Genomic DNA, 25951 nt, shown 5'->3' with positions numbered 1-25951 from the left:
GCAGCCCAATCCTTGGGAATGGGCACGCTGACATTTGATAGCACTGGCCACGTGCTTCTGAACAGAACTTTGGGAACCGTCAATCATTCTTTTAGAAATTAAGCCTGCTCTTCCTTTACATGTAGCTGCTCCTTCTGGCAATCACATCCCTTGGAAATGGCTGGCCTTCCTATGTAGTCTCATCCCCTCTGTCAGGAAGCACTCTTTTGATGAGTCTTATCCTCTGACAAAAGTGGCATCATTGCACAGATACTGTCACAGGCCAACGACAGCAGCTGACGTTCAAAATCGCTCCTCCCTGGAGAAGCAGCATTACAGGGCAAGCAGTACTACACAGAGGCAGGCCTTCTAAACATTTGAACTCTCTTGCAAGTCTCTACTTTATAGAGGTGCTCATCTGCCACCGGTGGCTGTCTTACAAAGACTGTCACTCTTGCAGGAACAGGTATTAGCAACTCTCAGAACCCAGATGGCGGGTCGCTGTACTCGCAGGTGGCTCTCTTAACCGGTTATTCAGCAAATGCTTGTTTTTCTGTCATGTGACGTGGGTGCACCCATAGGAGCACATTCAAGTTACAGGTCGAGCAATCTTTAGGACCGCTTTAATTTAGTCTAAAATTCGACAATTTTTTTGTAATTCTGAACTGTGGTGGAAACAAAAATTTGAATACGACCAAAACACATCAATACACTAGATGATGACATTTGCACACATTATCGTTTGTGTGCCGTAAAACCATTGTAATGTAATGGTCATTTCAATTGAAAATGAGTTGTCTATAATGGCAGTATGCTACCACACCATGCATACTCCACACTACGCCACTCCACTTCACTCTATGCCCTTCCACTCTATACCACTTAACCCACCATTCTACAACCCTTCACTCCACTCTACACCCCTCCACTTTAAGACACTGCAACACGCCACTCTACCCCACGCCACTCTAGTCTACGCCACTCACTCCATGACACTACACGCCACTACACTTAACACTCCTCCACTCCACACCACTTAACCCACTCCACTCGACCCCATTCCAATCTAGAGCAGTCCGGTCCCATCTATCTCTCTCCAAATCAATGTACTCCAATCTACCTCACCCCACTTTGTTACAAGCTACCTCAATCTACTCCACACCAAAGTTCCCCCACTCCACTCCAGTCCAGTCTACCCCATTCCACTCCAATTACCACACTCTAATTTATCCACCCCACTCCACCCCAATCTACCCTGCACCACTTCAATCTACACCACTCTAACCCAATATACCCCACTCCTCTCCACTACAGTCTTGCCCACGACACCCCAATCTACCCCACTCCACCCGAAATCTACCACACTCCACCCCAGTCTTCCCTATTCCACTCATTTCTACCCTATTCAACTCCTTTCTACACCACTCCACTCAAATGTACCCTACTCTGCTCCAATCTACCCCATTCCGCTCCAGCGGAACTAGAGAAGCTCCATGCTGCAGATTTTATGCATTTTTACTGACTTCTTTTAATATTGGGAGGAGTGAATTTATAAACTGCTTTCTATGTTGGAGGAATGAATTTAGGACGTTATGTTGACTGAATAATTGCAAATTGATTTTGAATTTACACGGAAATTTTACTTAGCCAAAATCGGCTCGATGTCGATCCTGTCTAGGCACTTTTTTAGAATCTTTCGCCTCCCTAAACCACTGACACGCCCTCTTACCGATATTTCAGGCACTCTGCACATAACTCCCCTCTCTTCTGGGAGGTGCGGCGTCCAAAAGACATCCAGAATAGCGTCCATTTTGATTGTCAGCATTCAAGTGGTTGACGGGTACAAGCTACTTAATGTGCTGGCCACCGCACGTGCTGAGCGGACTTGCGCATTGGGCGCACCGCCGGGGCACCAAAGGCAAGCCCATCTGCGCCCGTCCGTGTCCAGAATGCAGCCAGCGACAGGAATGCTGCCCATTTCCTCTCAGGTATGACCCTGATGAGAGATTTTTTACTTTCTCTTAACAATACTTATCAGAAATGTGATACTTACCTGAAGCCTGAAAAATAGAAAGGCCCCATAACCTGTAACAAATGCACATTGGAATTTAGCCACACCTCGAACAGGTTGAAGCAAGTGAGCTTCCTTCGAACTTGCTGTAAGGTGGGCTGATCAACGCCAGGTCATTGTGCAAGCACGTCCAAATAATTTACAATATGGTTTTAGATTTCAATCTATACTTCCTTTTCGTCACAGAAACATGGTTTAAAGAATGGTGCAATCCGGATATTGTACAGGCCCTCTCCCCGGATACCTAATACATAGACAGGATAGACCTGAATCACGAGGAGAAGGACTTGTTATAATATATCGCAATAAGCTTAAATTCTCCACGTTTGCTCTCACAGACCTTAAAGGTGCGAAAAGCCTTGGATTCTGTTTCCAAGTTAAGGGCTCAGCTTCCTTATCTGGAGTTTTGCTCTAACGCCCACCGGGCACTAATTCTCTCTTTCTAGAAACCTTGGGAGATGCATTGGGCCCTTTAATCCTCAAATAGTCTAATTTCACCCTATTAGGGGATCTTCATCTACACTTAGAATGTGAGAAAGATCCCGAAGTTAGAATTGTTTTCGATACCCTTGAAACTCTGGGATTTGAGCAGCTGGTATGCTCCCCCACACATTGTGCTGGACATATCCTAAATGGGATTTTCTCAAACCTTAGCACTCTAAAGGTTATCCCTCCGGTTTCCTTATCATGGTCAGATCACAAGTTTATTTCCTCTGGGATTAAGCGTCAGTGTGCCAACACTTTTTTAGGCTCCACCGTGGGCATTTCCATAACTGTGCGTAAATGGAATAAAATGCTAGTTAACCCTTAGCAACTGTGCGTTAGCTCTCAGACTCATCCTATAAGGAGCTCCAACAATGACACCCAGCATTTCAACTCCTGGATGTCTACGCTCAGTAAAACCTTTGCCCCTCCAGTCCCTCTGAAAAAGAAATCTACCATCAAAGGGCCAGCCCCCTGGTGTACACAAAAGCTGACAATTACATCTTCATTGTAGACAAATAGAGCAAAGATGTCGGAGAGGTTATAAACTAGAGGAGCTAACACAGTTCAGATTGGCGCTTGAAGCCTATCATCAACAAATCAAAGTGGAAAAGAAAGTCCACTATACTAATTTACTAACACTAGCAGAGGCAGATCAAAAAACATTTTTAAAATTGTGAAATCATTCACCCACCCCAAGATACTAGAACACAATATCCCTCCATCACAAAACCTTTACAATCAAACTGCTCACTTCTTTGAACAATAAATACAAAATCTACAAATTGATTCTAAGGGGAAATCCACCCCCCCCCCCCTCCCCACAGACCTATCATCGGAATCCCAGAATGCTGGACCTAGTCTCCAATCTTTTCACACTATTAATTTAAAACAGTCACACCAAGCCATTGTCTCATGCAAGTCTGGATCTCCTTTTGACCCATGCCCCCCGGAGGTAATGCACGCTATCATAGATATCATTAAACTGGCCATTACCAACATAATTTAAATCCTCACTCTTATCAGCTTAAGTACCCACAAACTGGAAAACCACTGCAGTCATACCCCTTCAGAAAAAGCGAATATCCAATCCTACTATTTCCAACCTCCACCCCACCTCGTTATTACTTAGCCTAAGTAAAATTACCTAGAAATTAGTCAATAGTCTACTGACTACCTTACTAGAAGAGGCTAATATTCTGCATTCTTGCCAGTCGGGCTTCAGGCCTAATCATTCCACAGAGTCCACATTATTACAAATTACTGAAACCCTCAAACTTGATTTAGACGCTGGGAAAAATTATGTGCTGATTCTATTAGATCTGTCAGCCACATTTGACACGATCTCCCATGATATTCTTGTTCATAGTCTGAAGACTTGTGGCATCTCCCAAATGGCCCTGGCCTGGCTGAAGTCATTCCTTACAACCCATAGGTAAGTAGTCACTCTTGGACACTACCAGTCAGATGATAAACGTTTGAACTGAGGTGTCCCACAGGGTTCTGCCCTCAGCCCTGTGCTATTTGATATATACATGCTCCCCTTATAGTATTGATATCTTTCAATATTGAAACCACCTCTTATGCTGATGATACCCAGTCAGTTAATCCTAGTGTTAGACAAGGACTCTACCAATGAGGAAGAGAATTTCCAGCTATATCTTACAGAAGTCATTAGCTGGATGCAATGTAACCATCTTAAATGTAACACTCAAAAAACTATCACGCTACTAGGATAGTCCAATCCTATCATGCTTAGCTAATGGTGGCCTAAAGATACTCCCCCCTCCACCTGACATGGTAGATGAGGTTAAGAATCTAGGAGTAAAATTTCACAGTACATTATCCTTTCGTCCATAAGCACTAGCAGTGGCTGGGAAGTGTTTCCAACTGATAAAAACCCTAAAAGTGTTCTTTGATTTGATCCTGTGCACGTCAAGAAAGACAGTGGCTATTGTTCTAATCACCTCCAGACTGCATTACTGCAATAGCCTGTATGCAGGGACTAACAAGGCAATCTCAAAAGGCTACAGAAAGTTCAACATGCGGCAGCACGCTTAGTGCTAAAACCACCTCGCCGTTCCTCAGCCTCAGCAGCCCTAAAGTCTCAGCACTGGTTACCCTTTCACAAAAGAGTGCTATTTAGGATCCTGGTAATCACCTTTAGAGCTATTAGAGCATCAGGACCCAAATATCTAACAGAAAGGTTTATGCCGTATGTCACTGCACGCCTGCTAAGATCCTCATCCGCGAATTTCCTGAAACCTTCCCCTTTTAGGTGTAAAAAAAAGGTCGTGAATATGTGGCCGTTCTCGGGGCTAAAGCCTGGAACATGCTCCCTTGCCATCTCAGACTCATTCATTTAGAACCTTGCTTTAGGAAAACGCTGAAAACCTGGATTTTTGGAGTCTCAGATCCACTGTCTCTTTCGCTATCTGATCGTCCACCTTAGGGTGCAGCATTTCTGAGCACTATCGAGGACTCCGCATAGTGCCAAGATGCTCCCTTGCAGCGATAGTCTGGCTTTACATATAATATATACATACATACAATTCAACCGTTCTACCCCACTCCACTCTACCACACTCCACTCAAATCTACCCCACTTCACTCCAATCTAATCCACTCCACACCAATACAGCCCACTCCAATCTACCCAATACCACTCCACCCCTATCTACCTCTACCCCACTCCAATCGACTCCACTGTATCTCAATCTACCCCACTCCACCCAATGCCACCACCATCTACCCCACTCCAATCCACCCCATTCTATTCTACCCCACTCCACTTCAAATCTACCCCACTACAAACTACACTTCTCCATTCAGCCCTCTTCAATCTACCCCACTTCAATCTACCCTACTTCCCACTCTATTCCAATCTACCCTACTGTAACCCAGTCTTCCCCACTGCACCCTAATCTACCCCTACACTCTACTCCAATCTACCCAACTCACCGACTCTTCTTCTCAAATCTATCTCACTCCACTTAAATCTATTCAACTCCACCCCAGTCTTTCCTACTCCCCCTCTGTCCCAATCTACCACACTCCTAATCCATTCCAATCTACCCTACTCTAATCCACCCAATCTACCCAATTCCACTGCACCCTAATCTACCACCCTACACTCTACTCGAATCTTCTCAACTCCACTCTTTTTCCCAAATCTATCTCACTCCACTCCAATGTCAACTCCACTCCAATCTTTCCCACTCCCCTCTACCCCACTCCCCATACAATTCCAATCTATCCTACTCTAATCCAACCCACTCAACTGCACCTTAATCTAGCCCCTACACTCTACTCCAATCTACCCAACTGCACTCTTTTCCCCAAATCTATCTCACTCCACTTCAATCTAGACTCGACTCCACTCTACTCTATCCATCCATCTCCACTCCAGTCTTTCCCACTCCCCTCTACCTCAATCTACCCCACTCCAATCCACCTAATCTACCACATTCCACTCTACCCCAGTCTACCATATTCTATTCCAGTGTGCCTAAATCTACCACACTGCATTCCACTCTGCCCAATAAACCCCACTCCACTCTACCCAATCTAGCCCACTTCACTCCAGTCCAGTCTACCACATGCCAGTCTTCCCCACTCTATCTCACTCCAAGTTCAACTCCAGTCCAATCTATTCCCACTCCACTCCAATATACACCACTCTTCCCCAATCTATCTCACCCCACTCTAATCTATCAAACTCTACCCCACTCCACTCTACCCCAATCCACCCCACTCTCCACAGTCTACCCCACTCTACTCTACCCCAATATTTCCTTCTCCACTCTGCACCAATATATCCCACTCCATTCTTCCCCACTATATCCACTCCACTCTACCCCGTTCTACCCTATTCTATCTACCCTACTCCTATCTACCCCAATCTACCACACTTCAATCTACCATGCTAATCTACCCAAATCCCTCACTCCAATGTACCGGGCTCCACCCCACTCCAATCTACCTCAAGGCACCCCACTCTATCCTACCCCCACTCTACTCTATGCCAATCTACCCCATTTTACTCCAATCTACCCCACCCCACTCATCTTTAACGTTTAGCAATGCTGAACAGCAGCCACACTAGAATACAACATGGCTAAATCATGTTGCCAAAGCCAATAGCTCTTGCATAGGCATGTTAACTCTTTGTGACAGCTAAGCTCATCAAGAGCACAAGATATATCAGTTGATGACTCCTGGTATTTAAACATTATAATTGAGCGCAATCTTGCCCCAATGGGTTTATATCTTTGAGTCCCCCAAAACGACATAAGTGAAGGGCAAATTTTGCAAGTTTCCCTTTGTGCTCTCATTTTCTTGAGTCTTGTATAGAGCGACAGTGGGGTTCCTGGAGCATAGGCCACTGTTGCCGCAGTCCTAGACAAGCATTTTCTTGTACTCTGCCAGTGTTCCTGTCTTGATTAACCCTGCTTCTTGGTTATTTAACACCTCTGGTACCATCGGGCTACCACTGTTCACTTAACTTATATATTTAGATTCCTTTGTTTGAGGTTGTGCATACCACCTAACTACCCATTGCAGATGCAAAGATATGTACTAATTCTCATAATCAGGGCAGTAGTGTGACATTAGCCCCCGCAGCCCCCATGGTACGGGGGATTGCCCAGCTCCAGGGGGCCCCCTGTGCACAGAACAGTGGGTCTGGGACCAAAGTGATAGGTGGTGGGCCGGGGGCCTCCATGTACTTTGCAGAGGAAGGCCCTCAAGTTTTGTTACACCACTGAATCAGGGGCATTGAGACCGCCACTGGAGACAGCCAGCTGTCGTTTCCAGGATGAGAATTTACATCTACCACCACACACCAATTCGAGCAGTAAGGTATTCAGGGGATTTAAATATATACTTGGGCTCCACAACGGGATTGTTTGCAAAGAGGTAAAGCAAGCGAGTCAATTAAATAATTTTGGAGAGAGCTACTCTACAAATAGTGGGCAACAACAGTTTGTTCCAAAATTGTACAGAAGCTTTTTCCTAATTAAAATTCATGAGTCCGTTTTTTTATGAATCTAATGCATGAGATGTGATTTAATCCTTAAAATATCCTCCCCTCTTTCCTAGAATTCTTTCCATAAAAGCATAGCATTAAAATAACCTGTGAATAAGCTGGTGGCTAAGTTGTGAAAGTATTTCAAGCACCATCTTGAGAGTCAGAAAATCAATGGACTTGGATTGTGGGTTCTGTATATATGTTATAGAAGAAGAGAATGTGCAGTATATCCAAGGCCACTTGAATCATGCGATTCGGCGGCTGCACCGTTTTCTGCATGGGTATAGATTTGCCACATTTGGCACATAATCCATAATATGCATCTTATAAAAAAAAATAGTTAGCTTCTAGCTCAAATTGATCTAAAGTTAATAAAAGCGTGGCAGCATGTGTCGCCGCACAATGACAAGCCCCTAGAAGAGGTTGACTGGTCATCTTTCACTTGCTTATTATTTGGGTATTAAATGGGTACTATTAAGGTGTAATCTTTGTCCAGACAGTGTTTCCATATGTAACAATCGCATAAGAATCTAGTAATACTATCTCAAAATGTGGCGCATTATACCACATAATTTGCCTTTTCTTGCTGCATAATTGAGCCAAACCAGCCGCATAATTCGAACCTCCCCAGCCGCATAATTCCAGTGGCCTTGAGTATATCTTTAGATGGTAACATGAGCTTGTGTGAGAAGGCTCTTTCCATCAACAGTGCTCAGATGGGGAGTCCATCTGAGGTTCACTCTGTGGTCTCTTTGACAGTTGTTACAAAAACGTTTTGAATCCCGACATATAATCAACAGTTTAAGATACCCTACATGAACTTACATCAACAGTTTACGATTCTTGAACGACAGAAAAATAATTATCAATCAGTGTCTTTGATTTTATTCCTGCTACCCTCCTATCTAAAATGGTGAATACTTCTGGCAAGGGTGAAGTAGAAAACAAATCAGAGACTCTAGGGACTGTGCAGCAAAGTGAGCATGAATAAAGTGACATCAGCATAGGATGAAAGCTTGATGGGTGTGTACACAGACACACATGTACACACACACACACACACGCACACACACACACACACACACACACACCTTGAGGGCTTTTATACAGTGTAAGTTTGGTACATCAATAAATTTGGTTGTGTGAGTATTCACAAACTATTTCTCAACCCGCCCCTACCCTTGAAATGATAGGATATATAGGGCCTTATTTAAAGCCTGGCAGAGGAGTACTCTGCAATAAAATTGATCAATGTCCCTTCTACCTTATTACATGTGCATTATATCTTAATGCACTTCTATAAAAATAGATGGAATAATATTTTCCCAGTGTAGGCGACAATACAACTGCCATTGCACAAATGTGAAGGAAATTCCACAAGCTCTGTTGTAGACTATATTCAATAATGCATGCAGAAATACCTTCACATTAACGTAATTGGGAATTCGAAAACGTTTTCCAGAATTACTCTCAGAAAGTTTTGACTGTTTCAATTTTCCAGGAGTACTCTTGGAAATCTTTTGTGAATTCTGAAAAACATGGACATCTTAACCACAAAGTATGAGGAAACTCGTACCTCACCGGCAGAACCCAAATGATACATCTCTCACGTTCACCTCAGAGCCCAAGAAGACCTTCTGCAGAGTGCTCCAAGGATCGTCTCTCAGCCCGACCCTCTTCAACACTTGCATGACCCCTGTGGCCGACACCGTCGGATCACACGGACTCAACATTATCTCCTATGCAGATGGCACACAGCTCATCCTCTTACTGTCTGAAGACCCCTCCACCACAAAAGCTAACTCCCACAGATGCATGATGAACATTGCGGACTGGATAAAGGACAACTGTCTCAAACTCAACACGGACAAGATGGAAGTCCTCATGTTTGGGAATAACACCTCACCATGGAACGACACATGGTGGCCCATGGAGATAGCACCTCCCGCCCCAACAGACCACACCCGCAACCTAGGCATCATCCTGGATAGCAAACTATCCATGAAGAATTAAGTCAACACAGTCTCATCTGCCTGCTTCGACATCCTTCGCATGCTCCACAAGATCTTCAGGTGGTTCCCGGGTAACACCAGAAGGACTGTCACACAGGACCCACATCACACGCTATCTCAAGACACTACAATGGCTCCTCATTCAGAAGAGATGCCAGTTCAAGATGCTGACCCACACCTACAAAGCCTTGCACAATGAAGGACCAGCATACATCAGCAAACGCCTGACCTTCCACCAACCGACCAGACACCTTTGATGAGCCTGCCTCTTCCTCGCAGAAACCCCATGGATCCGCCAAGCCAACAGCAAATGATGCTCCTTCTCACACATGACAGCCAAGGCTTGGAACAACCTCCCACTGCACCTCAGGACCACTCCATTGCTCCAGCAATTCAGAAGGGAACTAAAGAACTGGCTGTGTGAATGTTCAAACCTCCACACAGTAGCCAACAGCTCCAGCGCCTCAAGACCCTTAGAAGGTGATTTGCTGCGCTTTATTTACAATGCTTGAATGATTGAACTCATATTTGCAAATTATGACTTCTGTAAGAATCAGGATATTTGCATCAATTGAGTTCTTGGCAGTAGAAGCTAATAGTGGAATTCCAATGTCAACAAGAATATTAAGAGAGCTAAATTAACCTTATAGGTTCTTCTGTGGAGTTTAACGTTTTGTTAGAAAACTATAGACAAAAATGCTCGCATTGCTCTAGGAGTTATAAATTGTACATTGATTGCAAAAAAAACTCCGTAAAGCCCCTGTTTTGGAGGGCAAGCAAGAGGAACTGCCAACCAAAATGGTATAACATTTTCAACAGCCAATGAGGATACAGCAGATATATAGTAATTTGAAGGTGGTCTATAGTACAGACCTCGTCAAGAGGGCAGTGGAGTTCTTTACAGATAATTTTGACGTCTTAAAATTGAAAGTGCCTCCTTGTTAGGGGTATGCAAAGTTTTTATTTCATGTGTGTAGTCTGACGAAGTTAGGAACTTTCACTTCGCAAGGCTAAAGAAAGTTTCCAACTAAGCAGAAAGTCCAATTCACTACAGTAGTAATGGTCGAAAACCTACAGTACTTCCTTACTGCACCTTCAGGCAATCTGAGAGTCAGATCTTCTTTCAGGGACTGAGTGTGACCATTTCTTTCTTCCAGGGTGTGAATCTATACTGGAGATCCTTGCTAGACGTTTACAATGAATGTAAAATGTTAAGCCCCATCTCCCCGGTCTACGGACACTCATCCTCAATCCCAAAACTGATACTAAGCACACATAATACCCAAGCATTTCTGGTTCAGTCATAGAAATAGGCCTTTCAGGATGCTGTGGGTGAGGGATTTGAGGAGTCTAAGGAGACAAAGTGGGTGTTGGTATACTGGTAGTTAAGCTGGTTGTGATCACATTGTCTATCTTCCCTATCACAGTCCTTACTTCTTGAAGAAATACCTCAGCAGTGCTCAGCTTTACACCAGCTTCAATTTGAGCCTGCTGACATTTTACACTTAAAAACACAGCACAACGTGGGTCCTGGCATCAAAAGACGGCACAGCAACTTGAACTGTTAGCTGTGGATCTACACATTTAGCATCTAAGGAAGAAAATCAGCTGGCAAAATACCTATAATGTGTACAATGAAGCAAGATGGAACTATTACTCAAATTGACCCATAACTCCTTCTGACTCAGCAAATCTGAACTGCGTTGAGAGGAAGAAAGAAAACTAGCTGATAGGTATGCATTCACTAAACAGAATCTATGATTCTAGAAGATCTCATACAAAATCAGCCTGCAAATAAACTTTCATAAGGATAATAAAAGGAGATGAAAAGCAGGAGCACCACAAATAGTTCAAAACTATTGAATGCCATTAACCGCAAAAGCTTATGACCAAGCAGGCTACTTACCTTACTAAGACAAATGAAACCAAGCTTTCATAAGGCCCTGGAAGGGACAGGACACCATATCAGGTCTAATATCCTTCGAACCATACCCAACATTCACTAACCACAAACAACAAATTGAATACTAACACCCTGGGAATCACTCCACAGAGTGTATTATGCTATTGATAGAACTCTCAAAGAAAGTTGAACACTGCAGAGACTGACCTTCAAAATCTGTGCCCATAAACCCTGGGATTGTGACTTGGCCTCATAGACAATATAACAGATTCAAATGAGGGTTATACTGAATTAATTTGTGATAGAAGACCCCAATAGACGCAGATGTGAGCTGTAGCCACATAGTTAAATCAATAGCACATGTGTGGGTGTGCCATAAAACACACACTCATAGTCATAGCACACATCCATGTCAGTTGGGATGTAATCATGATAATTACTTAAAAGCCTCATGAACACGGTCCTTCAGGAAATTGTCACATTCTTCTTCAACAAAAGCGGCAGTGAATAAAAGGAAAATTGTGCACTTAAAAGACAAATGGATGGGAGCCAGCTACAGCAACTTGCTTAACTGTTCAGGAGGAAGGTAAACTGGAAGATCAAAGTGAAAAGGTCAATGAAAGCGGTTGAACTTTTAGATCTATCCTACCAGAGAGCTCCCAGCTGTCTGTAGGCAAATGCTTCTTGTGGACCACACTGAGAACTTATAGTGGGCTTAGGGGCTGCTGACTACTTACCATTGGTTGACTTTGTTACTTTAATTTGCTTGCTTCTTATTTGATTGATGCCTTCCTCTTCTTGTGATCTCCCTCCTCCCAAGCAGAACGTCTTAACCATCCTTTTTCCTGGATGACTTTTATACTTTCCCTGCTCACATCAAGGAACTACATTTTTCTTTATCTTTCAGCTCTTCACTTTTTTCTAGCTCTCACCCTGGTTTCCTCTTCCCACCTCCAAAACACAGCCCCCTCTCCACCCGCATAGTTACCAACATTTAAAAACAAGCATTTGCATTGCAAATAGGTCTCGCATTTGTGAGTTAGAGCTATTGAAGTTGTAAATGGCAATTTCTTTTTTACCTACACGTTTTATTTTTGGAGCGAATGTATGTAGTGTGCAAAATCCCTTGGAAAGGTCCTGCACTTCGTAATAAATATATTGAAAAAGACGCAGTGTGGATTGTGTCAACAATTGCTTGGCACGTACATCATGGGTGAAGTGTCGTCACACATGTACACTGTGGTGCTTTAATAATGCGACACTCATTAATAAAAGTAGTGCTTACAGACTAAACAACGCGATCGGGATCGGAGCATGTGAATCTGAATCCCGGCTTCTCTTTCATTTTCTGGACTATTTGACTCACTATCCTGCGTCTAGGTTATCGCCAAAACATTGGGAGGCAATGAAGTTTGCCAACGGGACGGGGGCAGGGGGGCTTCTGGGGTACATGAAAATGTATTCATTGCCTTGTTGTCAAAGGTCGCCCGGTGCTATTAGTTAAAAGAGTGCAGATTTCATTAAGATATTAAGAGTACTTTACTCGCATCTATGAGGAAATCAACATTAACTAAACAAAATGCCAGAATGCGTGTCAGTTTTCACAGTGTTTTAGACAGTACTGGTTGCTTAGTTTCATTGCATTAATTTTTGGATTTACTCTTTTACACAGCATCCAAAGTAGGTTACCTAACCCCAAAGCCCCGAGTTGTTAAATGGGCCATACAAGGGAGTCTTTTACAGTTGAGAAAATGTGTCCAAATGTAGTTTTGGTAGTGCCATGGAATGATCAGCCAATGAGGTACTCGATGAGCAGTTATTTAACTACACGTTCAAAACGTACGGTATTGTGGCTGTTGTTTGTTTGTACCCAACCACCTCTTTGAATGTGTTTATTAACACAGAGGTTCATCTACCAGACAGTGCTCACAGAGGGGCTACTAAAGCACAGTACAAAATGTATTCATTTATCCTGAGTGTGAAGGCACCTGGAAGGCTTAGGTGCCCGCCCGGAGAGGCTAGGGATCCTAGTGCTTCTACAGACTCTGCCGTGCTCCTCTGCACCAGCAGGGAGAAGCTCAGAATCTGCCGCTTCTGCTGAGAATAGGTGAGGGGGATGAGGTTGAGGCATGCAGGAGTTGCCGGCAGATTTCCAGGTTATTGAAAGTGATGATTCTGATGTGAGGCAATGGAGACTGACTTTGTCTGTTTGTCGGCACAGTCTATTTTTCTACCATCTACCGGGCTCACAGTCATGTATCCATTCATCTCTCTTTGTTAGAGGTGCGCAAGCCAATATATTAATTAGCAGGTAGAGCCATCCGGAGAAGAGCCAAGCATATACGAGCCAGTGGGCGAGACGTGAAAATGATCGGCATGTTAATCATACAGTAAACATGATGTAAATGTGTGATAATGTCTCTTCAGAATTCAAAAAAGTGCATTTCTTTAGCGAGTCACCTCAGTACACAAGATTATAGCACTGAATTGAGAGGAGGTTATTAAAAGTGCTTGTTTTAAGCATGAGTTAAAACACTGCCGCTCCTCCTGCCCGACAACAAAGCCATTTGTGAACTAAGAGGCGTCAGTTGCCATGCATACCCCAAATGTTGCCTAGAGTCTTATTATATTTAGAGTAATATTAAAATCTAGTTCATTAAACAAGAGAAGTTTTTGTACAGCACGCATTTTGAACGCGCATATTTCAAGGTGGCAATAATAAAGATGAAAACGGAAGTGCCGGCAGGCAAGAAAACACGAACGAGAGTGGGGGGGAGAGGCAGGGGAGGTTGAAAAGTCACAGAATGAGGGAGGGGGCGATGGGGTGGGGAGACAGGGAAGAAAATAGTGTTAGGAGTAAAGGGGCCAATAGCCGTGGAAGAATACAAATGAAGAATGAGGAGGGACTAACAAGCCTCTAACCAATCGGAAGGCAGTATTTAAGACAAAAGCCAATGGGCAGAGAGTGGGACGAGCTTCCACAAAGCTTCCACACCACAGTATATACTGCATGCTTTGCAAAGCGATGGCAGCGCATGCGCGCTGCAGCGCTAGACGAGGCCTAAAAGAAAATAGTGCTAAGAGTAAAGGGGCCAATAGCCGTGGAAGGATACAAATGATGAATAAGGAGGGACTAACAAGCCTCAAACCAATCAGAAGGCAGCATTTTAGACAAACGCCAATGGGCAGAGAGTGGGTGGAGCTTCCACGAAGCTTCCAGACTACAGTATATACTGCATGCCTCGCAAAGCGGTTGCAGCGCATTCGCGCTGCAACGCTAGGCAAGACCTAAAAAAATTCCAGGGACTCTTTGCAGCACAGCTATCAATTACTTACTTGAAAATTTACCACACTTGCTGCCCCAAAGCTCCACCCAACCCACATAATTAGCATAATTTTGCTCCGCCTACTTAAAATACTGTCACGGATTGACACTTGCATTATAAAATAAAACAATGAGGATTACAAGGTGTAGGAGTCTCATGTCACAGATACTAGGAGGCAATATATCTTAAGGGTGTTTTGAATGGAGAAGTAGAAACTCAGGTTTAAAACGTACCACAGTGGTTGGGGTTAGCTTTACTAATAAGAATGCATTTGTACCCAAACTAACTCCTTTTGACAACATTAGGTTCTGTGATATGCATAATACACAAGACTTTGCAGCAGGCACAATTTACCCTCTGCACCATCCTGCCCCCACCGCCTCCTCCCCATCTCACATAACGCTCATCCCCTGCAGCACACCGTGCAGCACGCTCAGGCGGATCCGCAGCTGCAGGTTGTTGCCCCTGAAGTGGGTCAAATCACCCTCATGGCTCATGCTGCCCTCGAGGTCAGGGCACTAGACACGGTGGCTCTGCGGCCGGGTTCGGCCTTGCCTTGTTGGGGGATGAAGGCTCAGATGATGCCGTCTAGGCTTCGGCTGTCCTGCAGCCTCCCCAGACGGGCGTGGGGACCCAGTGGGGCTCCGTTCATCTCGGGCCCCTGGGAACCACCGCTCCCTCACTTCGGCAATGACGTGCTGTGAGGGCCCTGAGGGCTCCAAGGGGCTCACTGCCGCCCCCTTGTCCGGAGAGCACACAGGCCTTGCCGCATCCCCATGAACTGGCACGGCAGAGCAGCGGTTCTTCTGGAGCTCCCTGGTGAGACTTCTGATTGGTCAGAAGGAACTACTTCCTGTTTACATCCCACGCCAGACATCCGGTCTGAGAATGTGTTCATCACAGAGACGGCGGGACTGTGCTAGACAAGCCCCGTGACCTTCCTGCATTGGGGACATTGTGGCTGTGCTTGTAACCACAAGATAGAGACAAGGCCGGCTTACATGCAGTAATGGAGTACAGTAATGTGTTACTAACGTGAGATGTGTCACACTTACCAGGGCTGGAAGTGCAATTGCCGGGACTGTCCCTGGATAGAGAATTACTCACAGTCTCCAATTTGCTGCGACTGTCCGTGCAAAAATCGGACAGTTGGCAGCTCTGCACCCACTCATTGCTTTCCTCATCCATTCCTAGTTTTTTTTTAAAATTATGTTTGTTACCTCTCCTGGGCCTGCCTCAAGTGTTACCGATGCCCCCACCTGTGCTTTCCCCCACCCCACGTCTTCATTGTTCCCCGAACACTTTGTGGACCTTTACAACTTTAAAAAAAAATGTATTTATTTATTTGAATGCCCGGTCTGCCTTGCAGAAAGCGTTTTCACACTATTCTATTTTTCTTTGATTTATTGAACCAAGTGATGTCCGCTATGTTGGATTGGTAATTAATTAAAAGAAAACGATATCCGTGTATTTGCACTGGCACGCGTATGCGTGGTTATGCATACCATTGCACAACAAATGCAATGTTTTGAACATGTATCTTCTGCAATACAGTGTCAGGAATTTCATTTATATTGAGTTTTTTGCAGGCGCCTAGCCAAACGGTGATTACAGAGTTTTTTGTGTTACAGTGAAAGAGAAGCTTATGTGACATTGCTGCTAAAAAAACCCTGATATCTTTTCATTTCTTTGCAGCTTCTTTTGTAATTACACGAGCAATGATGGTTGTGCAAAGCGTGTTTTGCATTGTCGCCCTCCCCGTTCTGATAACAGGAATGAAATGCACCACGTTTGTCAAGAAGAAATGCCACAAATCTAGATTTTCAATTTCAGCGGGAATCCTGTTTCTCCTCGGAGGTATGGAAGCTTATCGCCTCACGCATTTTTAACGTCACTGCTTAACTTAAACCAGCAAGTTCAACCAGAGGCGGCTCGCACAGATAACGCTGTGGGGCGGTGAGGTGGGGCGGGAGCGGGACTGGGTGGGGGTAGTGGAGTGTGACATACGACGGGAAAGTGGAGAGTAAGAAAATAAAATAAAAGCACTCAATTTGCACTCGCAGTATCGCAGACTCGGCGATGCTACGAGCGCAAAGTTATTATTGTTGTTGTTAGCATGTAAATACCCGTTTAACCTCTTCGCTGCTATGCCTTTTCCCCCCTGTGCTAAGCCTTTTTTTGGCTGTTTGGGGTAGTTCGCGCTTAGGCCCCTGTAACTTTTTTGACCACATAAGGTATCCACGCCAAATTTGCGTCCTTTTTTTCCAACATTATGGGGAGTCTAAAGTTACCCAGGGTTTGTGGATTCCCCTGGAGGGGACCCAGAAATTAGCCAAAATACAGCTAAATTATGTTTTTTTGGGAAAAATGGGAAAAAAGTGCTGCAAATGAAAGCGTCTGGGTTTTCCCTGCATATGGTATCTAAAAAGGGTTTGTGGGGCTGAAATCACCATTTTCCCATATTTTAGGGAATGACAGACTTCTGTCAGAAAACCAAAAAATGTTATGCTGTTTTGGTATTTTTTTGGGACATAGCCGATTTTTGCTATTTTTTGTGCTTTCAACCCCCTGCCACAACTTTCTTACACAGAAATGTGTGAAAAAAGTGATTTTTTTCAGCTAAATTTCAGGTTTGCAGGGGATTCTGGATAAGAAAACGTTGGGGGATCCACGCAAGCCATACCACCCTGGAATCCTCTGGGTGTCTAATTTTCAGAAATGTGTGGGTTTGGTAGGTTTCCCTAGCTGGCCGCTGAGCACGGGGACCGAAATCCAGGTATCCCCCCGTGCAAAACTAGGTTGGTTTGTGATAGGTAATTTTGATGTCACCTCACTAGGTTTTGGCCCCTTGCCTGTCGCGGGTACTTGACCCACCCACACATGTGAGGTACCATTTTTCTCGGAAGACTTTGGGGAATGCGGGGTGAGTGGGATTTTGTGGATACACACAGATCCCAAAACCTACCACCACAGATATGTGAGGAAAATGTGTTTTTTTATACATTTTGAGGTTTGCAAGGGATTCTGTGTAACAGAACCTGGTGAGAGCCAGACAATTCGCCCCATCCTGGATTCCCCTGAATGTCTAGTTTTCAAAAATGTATAGGTTTGCTGGGTTTCCCTAGGTGCCGGCAGAGCTAGGGTTCAAAATATACAGCTAGGCACTCTGCAAAAAAAGGGTCAGTTTTCCCTGAGAAAATGTGATGTGTCCACGTTGCGTTTTGGGCCGTTTTCTGTGGGTTTGGTAGGTTTCCTTAGCTGGCCGCTGAGCACGGGCCAGAAATCCATGTATCCCCCCCCATGCAAAACCAGGTTGGTTTGTGATAGGTAATTTTGATGTTGCCTCACTAGGTTTTGGGCCCTTGCCTGTCGCGGGCACTAGCCCTACCCACACAAGTGAGGTACCATTTTTCTCTGAAGACTTTTGGGAAAGCGGAGTGGGTGGAATTTTGTGGATCCACGCAGATTCCAGAACTTTCCACCACAGAAATGTGAGGAATATGTGTTTTTTAAAAAACATTTTAGGTGTGCCAGCTGCGCTAGGGCCCAAAATCCACAGGTAGGCTTATTGCTAAAAACAAATCTGTGCCTAGTCGGCTTTCTGCCGCCCTGGGGGCAGGGGAGATATCAGGGGCAGAAACACTGTGGCTATTTTTTGGGGGGTGGGGGCATTGGTATGCCCATTCTGGGCAGCCCCTACCCAACGCATAAAAAAAGCCAGCGTAATCGTTAGCGTCTAGTGGGCTTTTTGTCCCCCCGGGGGGGCAGACTGGGGGCTCCTGCCCCCATCTTCCCCTCAGGGTGGGCAGAAAGGCTGTCATTTTTGCGTGGGAGGGGGTGGGGGCATGGCCATGGCAATTTTGGGCAGCCTAATTCAAATTTGCCCCCAAAAAATCCCTGGCGACTAGTGGACTTTTTTCCCCCCCGGGGGTGCAGATTGGGGGCTAATGCAGGGATCCACTGGGGAGGGGAGATTCTCCCCTTTCCAATGATACCTCTCCCGTCTGTCTACGTGCCCGGGGGGCTGAGATAGCCCCCTGAGCACATAGAAAGTGAAACTGAAATGAGTCTCGGTTTCTGTGCAATGGCGACAGCACGACGTGCGCACTGATCGTCATTGCACACAAACCGGCAAACCGGGGGGGGGGGGGGGGGCCTCGGGAGCTGGGGAAGCTCTTCCCCAGCTCCAGAGGCTTTGGTGGAGGAAAAGAAATCCCTCTGCTGTCTGCAGCAGAGGGATTTCGTGCCCCTATGCTCATGACTGAATGGTTCGGTCATGAGCACAGGAGCACTGATGCTCATGATGGAAATAATCCGTCATGAGCATCAAAGGGGTTAAGCAGACTTCCAGCCCTGAGGTTTATTCTAGTTTGTGCCATTTTCGGATGTGAAAGACTAGTTAGAAAGTGCTTAGTGGGAACGGTTGTTGGAACACCGAGCTGCACCAAAATGAGCTGCTCTCTGACATTTTTAAAATGCAGGGATGCACCGTATTTACAACAATAAGGTGCACCCCTGTGTTTCACCTAGCACTGGTGCAAAAATAGCTGCCTGACACAAGTGCAGGCACCCTGCCGCCATGTTGAAAGGGTGCCTGCGCTGTAGGGGCAATTGTTAATGTGAAGTGACACCTTCTTGCCCAAAAACAATAATTAATGGCGATTTGCTAATTCTATGTGTGCTGCAGAATGCAACACACATGGAAAAAGCCTGGTAATCCATAGCATTAGAATGGTGCTGTGTTTGGCGCCGTCTCTGCCTTGTAAATCTGGGCAGCATCAAAAAGCAATGGGTGCTGCAGTGGAACGCCCACAGCAACACCCATTGCACACCCCTGTGCTGCAGGGGACTGCAGCGAAAAGGGCATATTTGCCAGGTGACAGTAATGGCGACACACCACCGGGGCATAAAAAAAAATTGATGTTCCGGTGGGGATGGGGTACATATGCCCCTGTGTGTCATGGTCTCAAGACATTTTTTGCTCGAATAAGTTCTTATGGGTATCACAAGTGACTTTTGTATGTGGTTATACCCTGGGAGTGAAAATTCATTCGAAACCCCAGCGAAATTTTCTTCCCGTAATACATAGATGTTTCGTGTGAAAATGATGCATATACGTTAAGTAAAGATGTTACTATTTCTTCTACTACTAGATACCATTGGGAGATGCTAATCTTGGCAGTAGGAAAGGGGATCTACTGTTATTTTTTACATGTACTTTCCAGTCTGCTTGCCAATTCTCCTCTAGATTCTGCAGTTCCTCCTGTAATCAGTACTCTCAGTTTATGTATTACCCATTGGACATGCATTGATTCATACACCAGTGTGGAAGACAAGCCTTCATTCATTAAGAACATGTAACATGCTTCTTGTTCCATCCACCAAACAGATTAACCTTGTCACACATACTATATACCAATTGCATGTAACAGGCATATTTGTCAAGTAATTGCATTCAAAAGCACTTAAACAAATAGATATCTGTTAGTCTTAAACAAATCTATCCCTTCATATGACTTCAAATGCACAACCTACGAAGGTCCTACTAAATATTTAGCATAGCTGCAAATTGGCTGCACAATCCATTCATACATTATGACAATATGTCATTTTTCGATTGCAAAGATTCTGTTTATGTCCACAAAGAGAAAAAAATCCATCATGATTGCAATTCAAAGCACCAACTGCATTAGGGAAACAAGCAATTGGCTAAAAGGTGGCTTTGCCCCTTCACAACTCTGGGGCATATGTACAAGGAAATGGTGCAGAGCGGCGCTGCAGCAAATTTGGCTGTGCCGCACGGCGCCATTACCAAAACGCAGGAATGCACCGTATTTACAAGAATACGGCACACCCCTGTTTTCCCCCTAGTGCTGGCGCCAAAAATAGCTGCCTTGCGCCAACACAGACTCCCTTGCGCTATAGTGCAAGGGTGCCGACGATGCAGGGATAATTGTTTATGTGCAGGAAGGGACACCTTCCTGCACATAAATAATCAATAATGGAGATTTGATACTTCGATGTGTGCTGCATTCTGCAGCACACACATAAGTAGCAAATCACCATAATTTTATAATTGTTTTTGTGCATGAAGGGACGCCTTCATTCACAAAATAAATCATTAATTGTGTTTTACAGAATGCAGCATACATAGAAAAGGCAAAAACAAGGAGAAATAAAAGTCCTTCTCCTCATTGCGCCAATCTAACGCCTGCTTTTGCATGGCATTAGCTTTTGGCACTGAATCTGAATTACACATCCTTATAAATCTGGGGCAGTCAAAAAGCAATGGAAGTTGCGGTGGAACGTCCACAGCGACACCCATTGAACGACCTTTTCACTCAGATACCTGAGTGAAAGTATACCATATTTACAAAGCGGCGTTAAGCCACAAACAGTGGCTTAACGCCATTTTGTAAATATGGAGCAGGGCATTGTGCGACCGGAACGTCAGTAAAAGTGAAGTTCTAGTGACACAACCCCCTCGTACATATATCCCTAAGCCTCAACGATAAAAGAACAGCATGTTAAGCACCACTTGCTTCAGAATATTACTCAAAGATATGGTTGTGTGGGCTGGGAAAGATTTTGCAAATTTTGTCCTGCATGATTTTGCAAATTGTTTTCTACATGAACTTCACTTTAGTCTTGATAAAACTATAATAACCTCATGAAGCTTTCGAAAATCTGTGTAAGAGTGAGTTATCATGCGAGAATTAAGACTTTCATAAATGTTTTTCTACCACCATCTCCCCATTCTCCAGATTTTAATGTGTTTAAAAAAGTCACATAGCTTTCCCTTCAAAAACTGAATGTTGAGTCACCCACAAAGAAAAAGTACATGCAAAATAATTATTAGGTTCCATTATGTCATACCATGTGTGCAACGTGCATGAAACGGAACCGACTCGTTCATATGTTTTATTCTTTATGCTGTTCTGGAAAGGAAAATGGGTAACTCAACAAGTGCCTGCAACGTGTCTTTTCTTTTATTTTTCCACCGTTCGTAGCATGCTTTATATCACTGATTTGTGTTACCTGCCCACTGCTGACTTTTTTGTATTTTAGCATGTTCCATTTTGTAGGTTGTGTTTTTAGTATTTTTTATATTCCATTTTTTTTAATTGTTAAGGAGAATGAGCGTGGCAAGGTTAACAGCATCCACAAGATGCGCAACCTTTTGAGCACTAGGTGACAGTGCTGATATAATTAGCGCAACTCCCGTGTATGCTAAAAGGAAGGAATGCTGGGAAAGGCTTCCACAAGACCAGAACAGAAGGAAGATCCTTCTCCTACCTTGCCGCCAAGACCTGGAAAACCCTCCCCATCCACCGCAGGCAAGGCTCTTCGACTGAAACCTCCACACCAAGACAGATCTTCAGCCCCCCCCCCCCCCCCCAGTGCCTTGAGACCCTCACAGGTGATTAGCCGTGCTATATAAACCCCTGATTGAATGATTGATTCCTGCACAAAATCAATCAGCCCCGCAATGCAGGCACCCTTGCACCACAATTCAAGGGTGCCTCCATTCCTGCCCTTTTCTTTTGACGCAGGGCAGCAAAATTTGTGTTACCTGCCCACCCACTGACTTTTTTGTACTTTATTATGTTTCATTTTGTAGGTTATTTTTTAACATTTTTATATTCAATTTTTTTTTTTAATTGTTAAGGAGAATGAGCGTGGCAAGACTAACAGCATCCACAAGATCCACAACCTTTTGTATACGGTAGGCGACAGTGCTGATATAATTAGCGCAACTCCTGTGCTAAAAGGAAGGAATCACGAGAAAGGCTTCCCACCCGTGAGGGCGACAAGTCCACTAAGTATGTGTGTGAAGAAAAATGGGCTAGATTACATGAACAAGCACACTCCCACAGCCAGTTGGTACCCTGGCAGTCGTACCTGTTGCATCACATAATGATGGAGAAAAGCCTTGGATGGCAGAGATACTTAGATCCTTCAGTCCTAATATAATTTGTGAACAGGAAACACATATCCATGGGGGAATGAGGCTCCTATTATACAAGTGTGTTAGCGTCATTTTTAAGACCAGGTCATTCCCAACGGGAAGAAACTGCCGCTAATGTGACTTGACGGCAGTTTTTCTTTTTTAGCGATGTACAAGGAAATCCTTGTAAATATTGCGGTGTGTTTTTTGCAGGAGTTTTTTCGTGGGAATGCCTACCTTGCATCTCATTTTCGGTACGTGACGCTAAATGAAGTGGCGCTGTAAAAAAATCACATTACCCCTGTAAAAATGCCTCTAACTGGAGTTTGAGTCAACTTGTAAATTTGGCGATAAAAAAAAGCTGCCGTAACATCAAAATGTTGATGCTACGGGGGCATTAACTCACTGTAAATATGCCCCCAAATATCATGGGAAGAAGCCTTGGGTGTATAGGGCTCTGATGTCCTTAATGGATAGTCATGGGCTGATGGATGTATGGGACAGATTTAAGACTCTGGACCCTGGCTTAACTTATTTCTCATGCCCGCACAGAAAGTATGTCCAGCTAGATTACTTTGATATTATGAAGATCCCAATGCTCTTCTCTGATCATAATCTGTTAGTCCAGGAAATATCTGGGATGGGAGAGATTAAGCCTCAGGGTAAATGGATGTTTGATAGGAAACTGCTTATAAACACCCAGTGTATTGAGTACACAAAGAATTGGGTAAAGGAGTTATTTGAAATAAACAGTTATAGGGCCACTAGGGGGATGGTGTGGGATGCTTTTAAAGCAGGGTTGAAAGGCGAGACTATCAGTTTTATTGCACATGATGGGAAACAACGAGTTGAGGAGATTAAGAGGCTATATGAACAATGAGCCGACCTAGAATAAAGTCACACTGAGGGGATTACATAGGGACAGGATCTCTAGCAAACTCAAACAAAAATAATGGTGTTGAAAACGACGATTAACAGCTATCACACCGAGGTGGTGGCGGAAAGGTTTTAAGTATACAAAACCGAAAGTTATGAATTTGTGAAGACAGTAGGAAGACTTTTAGCTCTTAGTACTAGAAAAAGAGAAGTCAACAGGAATATCGAAAGAAGAAAGAGGAACGATGTTTAATTTGCCACAGACTCATCTGATATTGTCAGAATATTTGAAGACTATTATAGGGCCCTATATTGTGAGGATACCTCAGAAACAATATCATAGGCAGAAGGGGTACATGGAGAAGAAAGGAGGTATCAGACAAATACAGACCTGGTTAAGGCACTAGAGGCAGATATTACTTCAGAAGAAGCCTTCAGTACATTAAACTCCCTGGCTTTAGGGTAGGTGGCATGACCTGATAGAATACCCCTGGTGTTTTACAAAGTGTTTTATTTAGAACTAGTCCCGATTTAATTAGACATGGTCTTATGGATCCAGCGGGATGGGGTTCCACCTCTGTTTTGGCAGGGCACGGATATTGTGATCTTCAAGAAAAAGAACAAATCGAACATATGCAATAGATCCTCGTTTTCACCACCGGCATTTTCCAAACATAAACGGCGCCTCATCGAGTGTTTTTTGCTGGTCTTTAATGCACATTTTTAGGAGTGGAGAAGATGTAAGTTTATTGACCTGAAGAAGGTGGTCCTATTTGCTTTAACCCACCAAAACGCATTGACGCCCTGTTGTTAAAATGTTGCGATATAGAGTCACATTTTGACAAAAAAAATTATTTAGCAATTTGATGTTTCAATGTATCTTCACCAATTAACTTTCCTATGACAAATGTGATTGATTTGGTGGGATTCATGGTTCCTTTAAGACTGTGTTAATGCAAGTGTGTAGAGCGTATATGGAGTGATTGAAAGATAAGTGTAGCTAAAGGGAATTATATATTTGACTTTTGAGTCTTATTCGGTGCCCTATCCCTTTGGCCTGTGGGGCCTCTTTCTTTGTATTTGACTTTTTCATAGAGACTAGAACCCTTAATGCTGTCCCACAGACAGAAGCCTGAAACCAGTTGGTTAGTTTTAGCAGTTGTTCGACACAGGACTCTTTTCACAGTAAACATTTTTTTCGCATTTCATGGGCAAGTCACCATGGCAAAAATGTAAAATGTTTGGTGGGCTGTTGGCCCCACAGCAAATACATCATTAATACATACTCACTGTTGCACTACTACATGCAATCAGGGCCAGATTGAGAACCCAAAGCAGCCCTGGCAATTTTCTCGCACCAGCCCCTGGGGAAGCACTGCTTGGCCCCGGGAGTCTGGAAACACTTACTTGCTATTTTTTTTTACTGGGGGCTGATATTGCAGCACGGTTAGGTGATGATCTCCGTATATCAGATTCATTTGACCTTTGCCTAATGGATAATCGAGGTAATCATTTCTATTCAGAGTTAGAACTCTTCACTAGGGAGTTCCAGTTTCATTCACTATAGGCCTCATTACAATGTCGGTCTGAAAGGCTCCAAATGGCATTCGGTTTGTCCGAATCCATGTCGGAACCCATGTTTCCGACCAACTTGGAAACATATCCGACCGACTGATTACAATTCAAGGTAACCGGTCGGTCATTCCGAATCAGTTCCGACCGGCATTCACAGAGTCCGAGTCGGTCGGAGCCAAATCTTACAGCTTAACGGGATGTGTTTCCAACCGACCAATTAGGTTGTTGGATTCTGACAGCCGTTCCGAATCGGTCTGTCTGACACAAAACGGCTGTCAGAAACTGATTTTGGCCCTGCTTCACCCGGAGGCCTCCAGTTTGGGCCCGTGGGGGTACCCAAGGGAAACCTCTGTAAAACCATGCACAGTGTGGCATGCACCATGGGGTGGCCGCCACAGGGTGCAAGGTTTTCCGTAACCACCCCGTTTTTCAATGGAAGCCTGTGTTGTCTGTCAGAACACAGACTCCAATTGAAGTCAATTGAAGTCCGACCGAACAGTGTTCATAATCATCGTAATCAGTCGGTCGGACTCCCCAAACCCGAGTCGGTCGGAAACGATTCCGACAAGGAGTCGTTCGGAAGGCTTCCAGACCTACATCGTAATGAGGCCCTATATCTCTCCTGTAGTAGTGTTTTCTTTGTTTTGTGCCGGGAGAGGAAAGAGTTGTTACCTGGCCATTCCAACATTTAAATAGCTGTGCTTTAAGGGTGATTGGAGGGAATTGCCACCATTGATTCATGCTGAAAA

At 44.3% G+C, this 25951-nt stretch overlaps 1 protein-coding gene across 1 annotated transcript in view; it reads left to right on the top strand.

The window, feature by feature from the left end:
• The window catches only part of LOC146867265 (claudin-16-like), a 193357-nt gene that overhangs the window by 74088 nt on the left and 93318 nt on the right, over positions 1 to 25951 (top strand). Inside the window, exon 3 of the mRNA XM_085614872.1 lies at positions 16499 to 16660. Within this exon, the coding sequence (XP_085470998.1) occupies positions 16499 to 16660 (162 nt within the window). The remainder of the gene's footprint in view (positions 1 to 16498; positions 16661 to 25951) is intronic.

The sequence above is a fragment of the Triturus cristatus genome, chromosome 1_2 (genome assembly GCF_964204655.1).
Source record: "Triturus cristatus chromosome 1_2, aTriCri1.1, whole genome shotgun sequence".
In the NCBI taxonomy this organism is placed as follows: Eukaryota; Metazoa; Chordata; class Amphibia; order Caudata; family Salamandridae; genus Triturus; species Triturus cristatus.
The sequence above is the reverse complement of the archived record's forward strand: the minus strand, read 5'-3'. Positions and strand labels throughout refer to the sequence as shown.